Source organism: Vigna unguiculata, chromosome 4 (assembly GCF_004118075.2).
Source record: "Vigna unguiculata cultivar IT97K-499-35 chromosome 4, ASM411807v1, whole genome shotgun sequence".
NCBI lineage: Eukaryota > Viridiplantae > Streptophyta > Magnoliopsida > Fabales > Fabaceae > Vigna > Vigna unguiculata.
In genome coordinates this window covers 11012826-11023345 of record NC_040282.1, presented here as the reverse complement: position 1 = coordinate 11023345, position 10520 = coordinate 11012826, and the positions used below count along the sequence as shown (strand labels likewise).

Genomic DNA, 10520 nt, shown 5'->3' with positions numbered 1-10520 from the left:
TATCCTAAGATACATCAAGGTTGATCCTGGTCATGGACTATTTTTTCCTAGAGAAACTGACATACAGATTAAAGGCTTCAATGACTCCGATTGGGCCACTTACCCTAAGACCAAACGTAGTATCACTGGATATTGTGTTTTCCTAGGAGCTCCCCTCATCTCGTGGAAGTATAAGGTACAAAGTACTGTTTCCAAATCATCCACTAAAGTTGAGTACAAGGCACTCGCGACTACTTCTTGTGAGATCTAGTGGATTAGTTATATCCTTTGTGATCTTTGCATACAACTCAATCTCTCTCCAGTTCTCTACTGTGACAACCAGTTAGCTAGACACAATGCTTAAAATCCTTCCTTCTATTAGTGAACGAAACACATTGACATTGACTATCATGTGATTCATGAACAGCTCTAGAGCAACCTCTTCCATCTCCTTCCTGTCTGCTCCGACGATCATCTTGCCAACATCTTCACAAAGGCCTTTCACTGCACCAACTTCAAGCTCAGGGTTCACAAGCTTGGGATGTTGAGCATTCACCATCCAACTTAAGGGGATGGTATTGAAACCCTAGTTGAAATCCTAACCCCTTTTTGGGTTTCCTTTTTCCCCTTTTTGTAGAATGATTATTGATTAGATCAGTAATCTAGGGTTTTTGTAACTCCTTTACCATATCTATGAAAATCCCTTTGGGTTTTTCCCCCAACTATGTAACAAAACACACAATATTGAAAGTAATACAAAAAGCTTTTATCTTTTTGCTTCACATTGCTCTCCTCCAAGCTTTGCTTTGCTCTATCTTCTAGATCTACAATGTTCCCCTTTCTCTTCCTTCTTTCTCTTCTCCAACTCTCTCTTTTCTCTATTGGCCATGGAGCTCTCTCTCACTCTCATTGATGTGTGGAAGGGTTTTCGTGGTACATGAATAAAAAAAAGTAGAGAAAATAGAGAATTAGAAAGGGAAGGAGGTGAGTATGAGTTTAGATAAACTATTAAAAAATATAAGTGTTTTGTGAATTAAATAAAATAAAAATAATTGATAATTTTTTTGAAAAATTCATAAATGTCTTTTTTTTTTTTCTGAATCCGAAAAGTTGAAGTTAAATAGTTAACTTTAATCTAGTTCTAAATAGAAAATAATCATCTTTCTTGGTTCCAATGTATTACATCTATTCTAAATACGTTAGAAAATATTAATATTTACATCCACACATTCAAAAGATAATACTAAAAAAAATATTTAAAAAAATATTGTATAAATAAATTGCATATTTTGAATCTACGTACGTACACTGCACTTCTAACCTTATTTCATTATCTATATATTTTAATTAAGTTTTTAGTTCAATAAACATAGCACCATTGTAAGATATCTTGTAATCTATAAAAAGTAATATTTGATATAATTTTTAAAATAATGATTGAAGGTAAAAATAATTATTTATATTTAGACATTATTTTTAATCAAATATAATATAATAGATAAGCGTAATCCTGATTAGTGCTTCTAGTACAATGATAAACATAATTAATTATGTAATTTATTTTTCGAAAGCTAAAGTCAAACACAAATTACAACCATGTCATAAAATTGTACAATAGACCAACCAAAGGGAAATAACATCAGAGCCCTTTCATATTAAAGTACTAAGAATTAGACCTGTTTGGATTTTCACTTCGGCACCAAAAAAGAACCCTTTTGGATTCAGCCCAAAACTCATTGGATTTTGGGTTTCCCAACCATTGTTCCATGAATGAGTGGCAAAGACAACAATAAAAGGGACAGAATCAGTGTCTTGTCATCACATTTCACTAGTTCCAGCCCCATGGCTTCAGAGAAGGAAGCCGCTCTTGCTGCCACTCCCTCTGATGCTGATGCTCCAACCATGTATGTTTTTAAAGTTTCCATCTTTACTACTCCACACTTTCTCTCCTTACTTGGTTTTTGTCCTCAACAGTATTTCAATTCTCCATCTTTCATGGGTATCTCTTTGTTTCACGTAATTCCTTCCCATCTATCTGTTTGATGTTTTTGCGTTGGCAAAAACCCTAAAAAGGTTGCATTTTTATGTTCTCAACAATTTGTTTTCGGAAGAAATCTGTTAGGTATGTCCTTAATGGTGCTGCTTTGAAGTGAAGATGTATGCTTGATTGATGGGGTAGCCCATTTCCATTTGAATCTGATTGTTTCCTTAGTTTCGCCGGTTTTCGTTTGATGAAAATTTTTCAATGTTTATATATGGCTGTGGTGGATTTGGTGCAGTCACCTATGTTTATTTGCAATAGCTAGAGGGTTCTACCTCTTTGTGCTGGAAGTTGGAAAAGGATCTGACAAGGCATCTCAGTTTCTTGAGAATTTTATGAATACCTATCATTAATGTTGATTTTTTTGGTGCGCAGATTTGACAAGATTATCAATAAGGAGATTCCTTCTACTGTGGTTTATGAGGATGATAAGGTAATGTAATGATGCCTGATGTGTTTTGTTCTGTGCTAATATGTTTCTTGGTGAGCGTACGAGAAGAAAATCTTAAACATGCAGTTCATGGTGAAAACAGTACAATCTACATATGTTGAACATTTAAGTTTTACTTTTTTTTTTTTTTTTACTTTTTCATTTTCAATTTCTTTGTCGTTTAGTGCCTAGATATATTGTTCTTGAACACATAAAAGTGGTTGTCGGACATTTTGATTATGTTAGGACTACCGCATTAAGTACTACTTGCGGAAATAGACTTCGAGAAATGTTCTAATTTCTTCTTTTATGACATTTCAAATATATTTCATCTTTCTAATCTATATTTTAGCCTCTCTCAGTTAGGTATCAGTGAAATCTTGGTAGCCCAGACTTCTGATATTAGTTTACTATAAATATTAATGGCTCTATTATTTTCCCCTTTTTGACAGGTGCTTGCCTTCAGGGACATAACTCCTCAAGCTCCTACACATATTCTTATCATTCCTAAAGTGAAAGATGGGTTAAGTGGTCTATCCAAGGTACTTATTAGTGACACTTTCTGTGTACATAGCCTTATTTTGGTGTCTCAAACACCTGGAAAATCAATTGCACCCACTTATGATTATGTTTGCAGATACTGTGCATTGAATATTGGCTAAACTGGTTTGGTTACCTGAAACAATTGATGGAATCTCCAATTAGAAAATTAGATTAGAAGATAGTTTGATTAAATGGTTAAAGAGAAATCTAAAAGCATGATTGGAGTCATAGAAGGAAGTATTTTTTTTTGGGAAAGTAGATTATGCAAACAGTTTTGATTTATTTACATCCATGGAAATGGAAGATCATGAAATCTCTTTATATAATTTATCACCACCAATCACATTCATGCATGACTCGTCAGTTATCACACTAACTTTAGTGAATCAATTTACCATTTTTGTAGTGTCTCCAGTTCCTGCAAAGTTGAGATATTAGTTTGAAATCATGTACTGTTGTTAAGATTCTTTACACTCTTGCAAATATATCTCTCGACAAGAGCAAAAGAATGATAACTATATACTGCACATGTGTGATGCTACATTCATTATTCTCTTTCTCACCAACATGTGTGTGTTTGGTGCAACACTGATCAATTATCTGACACAGAAGCAACAATTAGTTGTTTCTCATTCAACGTGAATTTTTTATCCATTAAATGATTTTAGAGACCAAACATACACTGATTCTACATTAGAAAATCAATTCTAACCAATTCTACATCAACCAAACACGCACTTGAAGAGGATTCAACTTTTTTTCTTCTTTCTGACTAATCAAACTCAATGACTGAAACTTTGGTATCAATTGTACTTGTTCATGTACTTGTTGATTTTTCTGCAGGCTGAGGAAAGGCACTTCGATATTCTCGGCCGCCTTCTTTACACCGCCAAGCTGGTTGCAAAGCAGGAAGGTTTGGATGACGGTTTCAGGATTGTGATCAACGACGGGCCAAAGGGATGTAAGTTTTTCTCTCCAGGCCAACTCCTGAGCTTTGATAAATCATCTTCCATTTGAGTTTTTGATTCTAAAAATTATTCTTCTATGGTATATTGAGTTGTTATTTTACTTTTGACAGGCCAATCAGTTTACCACATTCATGTGCACCTCCTTGGGGGGAGACAGATGAACTGGCCTCCAGGCTAAAATGTTGGAAAGGATTAGAGATGAGAGTAGTAATAATGTGGTTGTACTAACTTTCAGTAATGGTTTTAAGACAACTAATAAATTGCAACATGTCTGTACTTGAAGTGACAAGTGATTAAGGCACATTACTGGTGTTTCATGTATTTAAACTCTTTTGGTGAATGCAGGCTAGTTTCCAAGGTTGTTTTCTAAATTGTTATTTTTGGTGTGACTTGCCACTTCAACATTTGTGGCATCAATCATGTGATGTTTAATTTAGTTAATAGATCATAGTTCTACCAAACTGACCTGGGATGAGTTTGAACAAATGGAAAGGTCACAAAAAATACTGTATAAAGGATGGTGGAAGCACCACAAGCCAGATAGGGTTGTGAAGTTAATAAAGATGTTAAGAATATAATGAGTAAATGATTAATTTCATCGCTAGAAGATTGAGATTTTGAATTATATGTCTTTGAATAATTTCTTATGTAAATGGATTATTGAAATTTTTTTGTGACACTTTTAGTAGGAGTTCACTTTAATAGTTAAATATTTCTCACGTTGACTTTTTTTATGCTTTTGGATTCTAAGGGGTCTTTTAATTATTTATTTATTTATTTATTTATCAAGGGAGTGAAGAGTGTAAATAATTTCCAAAATGGCTCATGAAAAGAAACAAAGTATTATTCGTGTTCCAACTCCATGTGAATCTATTAAAAGCAAGATTAAACAAGATCACATGTTTATATAAAGGAACACGAAACTAGTCCTTGAGAAATAAAATTACCAAGAAAAGTAGTTTAACCCGAGATTAACACATGCACTTCTGATTATACCCTAAAATAGATATGGAGTTTTCTTCCAGCGCCTCCGATATTTCTTCTGCACCTCCAAAGATTCATACTCATTAAACAATTATGAAGTAACAAAAGTAGTTGACTGTTTGAATTAATTGATAGTAGTGTTTGTATATGTACCGCTGCATCCCCAAATATTTTTCCCTCTTCTTTTAATTTTACTTCCACTTGCAGTAAAAGAACTTTTGTTGTTGTCTGGAAAGAACTTTTGTTGTTGTCTGAAGTGTGAATTTTGCAATTCAGGGTCCACTAGTATTTCACCACTTTGCTTCATTTCTTCTCAGAAAAAAGGTATGCATTACAATGCATATACCTGAGAAGTTTATATTTGATAAGTTTATGTTGAGGTACCGAAATGTTAGATGAAAAAAATAAAAATAAAAACTGAGTTGGGATTTTAATGTTCTACGAATGTGGAGATAGCTTTTACGGAAGTCATTTTCCATCCATTAGCCATATACAGAAGTCGACTTCCGGAACACAATAAAAAAATCTCAACTTCCGGAAGTGGACATCCGAAAGTGGACATCTGAAAGTGTCTGTGTAAAACGGAAGCGGACTTCCGGTACGAAAGTGAAGTTATTTTTTTGCAATCCTACGGAAGTGGACTCTCGGTCTTTTAAAGTGAAGTTATTTTTTCGCAATATTACAAAAGTGGACATCCGAAAATGAAATTAAACGGATGTCGGCTTCCGGTGAGTAGATTCTTTTTTTCTTCTAGAAGTGGTAAGTTGCTTTTGTTTCTCCGGATGTGGTAGCATATTTTTTTTTCTTTCTTTTCCTTCCTGATGCATGAAGCTAAGTGAGATAACATGGTTTTGTCTTTTCTTTTTCCACTTCCAGAGGATGAGGAAATGTAATGCAGATAGATTAAGTGAGTTTTTGTATTTTTTTTTTATTTTGTAATTTTGTTATGGTTCGAGTAATAACTTATGCTTTATTTATTATTTATTTATATTATTTATTTAATTTTATTTACATGAATATTTATTTTTTGTTTATATATTTTTTATTGTTATATTTTTGTGTGTTTTAATTATTATTTGTTTAAGTTTATTATTTATTTATTTATTGTTTGTTTGCTTTATATTTTTGAATGAATATTTTTATTTTTTATTGATTTAATTTTATTTATTTTGAATTTTTTATGGTTTATTGTTTATGTATGTTGTATTTTTTATATTTATTTTATTGTTGGAGGAATATTTTAATTTTGTTTTTATATTTTTTTTATTTTGAAAAAAGTGGTATTGATTACTAATGTTAGATTATAAGTGGTTAAAGTTATCTAAGATGGACAATCTCTCTTTAACTTTCATGGAATCACAAGTAAATTTGAGTTTCATCTCATATTTCTCTTCTTTTATAAATGAGATGTGTGACAAAGACTATACAAATAATTTTACGATTGATCAGATATTTTCAACACGAGATGAGTTGATTCAGTGGGTTCGAGGGATAACATTTCATCTTGGTTTTGTGGTTGTCACTATCAGATTTGACAAAGCTACTGGTCAACCTATGATGAAAACGTATGTATTGTTAGACTGTGAAAGGGGTGGTAAGTATAGGAAGTATAAATCTGATGTTCAGCCTAGTGTCTCTGGCACAAGAAAATGTGATTGTCCATTTAAACTCACACTACTAGAATTTTTATTATTTCATACAAATTTTCTTGCAGATTTTTTACAAAAATTTGCAGGAAAAGAGTTTCTTGCCATTTTTTGTATGAATTTTGATCGGTAGGTAATACCTTCGTGGGTAATTAGTTACCGTGGAATTTAAAAATTCGCAGGAAATTTCTTGCAAATTTTTTTATGAAAAATATTCGCATCAAATTTTCTTATGAAAAAAATTCGCAGCAATTTTTCTTGCGAAAAAATCAATTTAAAAAATCGCAGGTACTTTTTCTTGCGAATTTATATTTCGCAAGTAATTTTCTTATGTATTTTAAATTCGCAAGTAATTTCTTATAAAAATATCGCAAGTAATTTTTCTTGCCAAAATGAATTTGTAAATATAATTTTTTTACCAATAATTTTGCAAGAAAATTCGCAAGAAACATTTTATAAATTTAATATATATATATATATATATATATATATATATATATATATATAATATTATTCTTTGGGGCTAATGATGTTATTATACTCTTTATATATTTTTTATATATATTTTGAATGGAATTTTATTTTATTTTAAATTTTGTATATGTTGATATATTTTATATTTTACAATTTAATTAAATAAAATATTTCTTATAGTTTTAATTGAATAAATTCTATATTTTATTTTATATAAAATAAAACATATTTTATATTTCATTTTATGAACAAGTTATTTGAATACTTTAGATCAACGATAAAAAAAGAGTAGACTTTTTGTAAATAATCTTGAAAATAATTCACTTCCATAACCAAATAAATTATATGAAAGAATCATAACTAATTCATAGATTGGACTTGGAGTATGAAGATCTTAATAAAACTAAAAGAGGTTACACTGAAAATATATAATATAACAATAATTTTACAGTGATGCTCAAGGTTTCTTCTCTTCAAGTATGCACCAAAAGTGTATTCTTTGAAAAATCTGCAATCGAAGGTAATAGATAATGTCCCCTCCAGCTTCTTACACCCTGTTGCAGCCCTGAAGTGTTGTATAATGTACTGTGCCGAAGATGAATAACTTAGCTATACAGAGGAGCATGATATAGAAATGATAAAGTCATCAACATGAATAGTGAACAAAAAGATTATGAATCAGCTTTCTACTTTCATGTCAGTATTGGGCTTAACTCTTTCTTCACCAAAATTGAAACAAAAGTTTATAACCAAATGGTACTGTAACCAACTCTGCTTCCCTAGATTACTGAACCATAATAATTATCCAGGCTATACTCCAACAGTTAGAGACTAAGTCTTTTTTTAGCTTCATGTGGTGTTCTACCCTTATGCTCACGATAACCTTTTATCTTAATCAATTCCTTTCTTACTAGAAAAGGAAAATTATAGTGTTATAGAGTACAAATTTATATGAGAATGATCCTAGATTATGTCCTTATAAAAAGCATAAACAAAAATTACTGAAAGAAAATCACTCTAACATGATAAAGACCATAAAACCAGAGGGGAAAGAACTCTATATCTAATTAACTGAGGAAGAGGAAAAGTGTATACACATCTCACACCTAGTGATTAGCCTAAACCCTAAACAACAATAATATATATATATATATATATATATATATATATATATATATATATATTCAAATAAATTTGTTTAGATTTAAATACCAAAACAATTATATTTCTTAAGCTCTAACTTGAATTTTTAATTCCTCATGAAGATAATATACAATTATATTTTATTTAGTTTAATTATTATGCCCTAATCTTGGCCATTATCCAGACAACAACTTAGAGTAGTTGTAGACTGTTCCCGTGGGGCAAAGACTATCCCATAAATTTTGGAAGCAGTAAGCTTAGAGGAGAACTTAGAGTAGTCCTTCCCCTGTTTGGTTTCAATTATAGCAACCTAAGCATAACAAGATAGAAGATATGTGTTTGGCTTTGTGTTGGGCCAAGAGAAGAGAAACTCACAACTTCCATGCCTGCGTCATAGTTTGTGTATTTATAATGCTATAATAAAGTATTGTTTACATGTGTGTGCATGTGTATCAAGATGCCAGGGGTTGTTAGTTTTCAAATTGAAATATAATTAAGACAAAAAATATCTAGCTACAAGTCTAATGTCGAACCAGTTCATATTTTAGGGGAATAGTAAGATAGACATAATCCTCAATAGAAAATAAGCAACTAATAGCACAATTTATCAAAGAACCTTCAGTCCTCCATCACTTTCAATCCTCCACTGTGGTTATAGGTTATGGCAAGCCAGAATATTATCTAATACAATACAAAATGAATAATTATAAACACGGTAGTGGAAGTTGAAACACAGAAGGAAAGCATGAGAAATAAATATCTTAATAGTGATAAATATAAGCTCCACCCTTACATTCAATCATGCAAACAAACCTCATGATATAACTTCTTGAGAAAACTGCTAAAGTGCCTTTGTACCTCTTCTAGCTTAAGCTTAAGAATAGCAACATCTTAACTGTAATATGTACATCTGTTCCTTAGGAATTTCAAAAAAAATGCAAAAAGAGACCTCAGCTACAAAGATTAGTAGAGTTCAAATAACTTATAAGTCACAAAATGACCTAGAGCCAACTTTGTTTTCACATTTTTCCCTTGTAAAGCAAATAAGAAAGTTTATATCATAGCAAAAAGGAGAAACGAAATACAGTAGTTTGTATGAAGTGCATGGGTTCAAAGAACAATTTATCTTAAAAGACATATGTCATCACTCAAATGTAGTTCAAACTTCAAATTAATATCAATTCATTCTAATAAAATCCAAACAATAATAATATAATCTTCATTGCTTAATCTTGAACATGTGTCATTTTATCAAAGTTCATAAGAACTATAAAAAATTAAGATATAGAACTCTGCATTTTGAAATTGTCACGAGCTCTCAATCCCAAATGTAAAGGTGTTAAGTGAAGACTCATGAACGGTTGTTATATTGCATCTTTAACAGAAATGATTAAAAAGAAGAATATACCATAACCTTCCAAAAAATCTTACATAAAAATGCAAACAATTAGCTTCCACTCACTAAAAAAACTTAAGAAAAATGTGCATACGATCATCCAAAAAAAATTCAGGTATAGTCGACCACTTGTAAAAGTAATAGAGCTATTTAGCATCTTAAATACTCATCAACCCCATTTTCCACCAACTCTCACTAACCCATGGCTTCTCTCTCCTCCACCGTGGACACACTGCTCTCCGGCACAAGCTCAATGGCCACGAACGACAACCCTAGAAAGCAATCACAATTCAGCCACAAAAGGCAAACAAACAACCACTAAATAACACTCATGCACATGAAAAGAAGAAATTGTTTGGATTAATTAACAAACACACAATCAATAAGTAACATCAAAACCTTGAGATCGCATGGAGCATTGAATAGTCTGGTAAATTCTTGAAATATCTAAACTCTGTAACACAGAACACAATAATTAAAAAAAAACAAAAAAAAAATGAACAGAAAATAAGAAATGTAACGAAATCTAGTATCGAATCTTCTAAAGCTTTATAATCGGAGGCGAAGAGAAGGAATTGGATCGGAGGAAAGTAAATTACCTCAATGTCCTTAACGATCCTTGGTGATCCTTGGCGAGAAGATCGTGTCGGTGTTCCTCGGGGAGTGCTCATACCAGAGGTCAAAAGCATCTTCTTGATCGAAGTCTTTGAGTCTCTTAAAGGAGAGCTTGCGGTGGTGACAGAGAAACGACGCTAATGCCTTCGAATCCCATTGACAATGCTTTCCTCATTTCTCAATCACTCGCACATGTTGTATATCTCTCTATTCGCTTTCGATCCGAATCTAAACCGTGAAGAGAATGAGCAAGTTTGGTTGAGTGTAGGTGTTATAGTTGATTTGTTAGAGAAAACAAAAT

The 10520-nt window shown here is 31.7% G+C and overlaps 1 protein-coding gene across 1 annotated transcript; it reads left to right on the top strand.

Annotated features, from left to right (window-relative positions):
- The first annotated feature begins 1616 nt into the window (after window positions 1-1616).
- Window positions 1617-4332, top strand: LOC114181234 (14 kDa zinc-binding protein). The gene is made up of 5 exons (XM_028067629.1): window positions 1617-1883; window positions 2396-2453; window positions 2903-2992; window positions 3837-3954; window positions 4072-4332. Exons 1-5 carry the CDS (start codon window positions 1750-1752, stop codon window positions 4137-4139), a joined length of 468 nt encoding a protein of 155 aa, XP_027923430.1. The 5' UTR covers window positions 1617-1749; the 3' UTR covers window positions 4140-4332.
- The last annotated feature ends 6188 nt before the right edge of the window (window positions 4333-10520 follow it).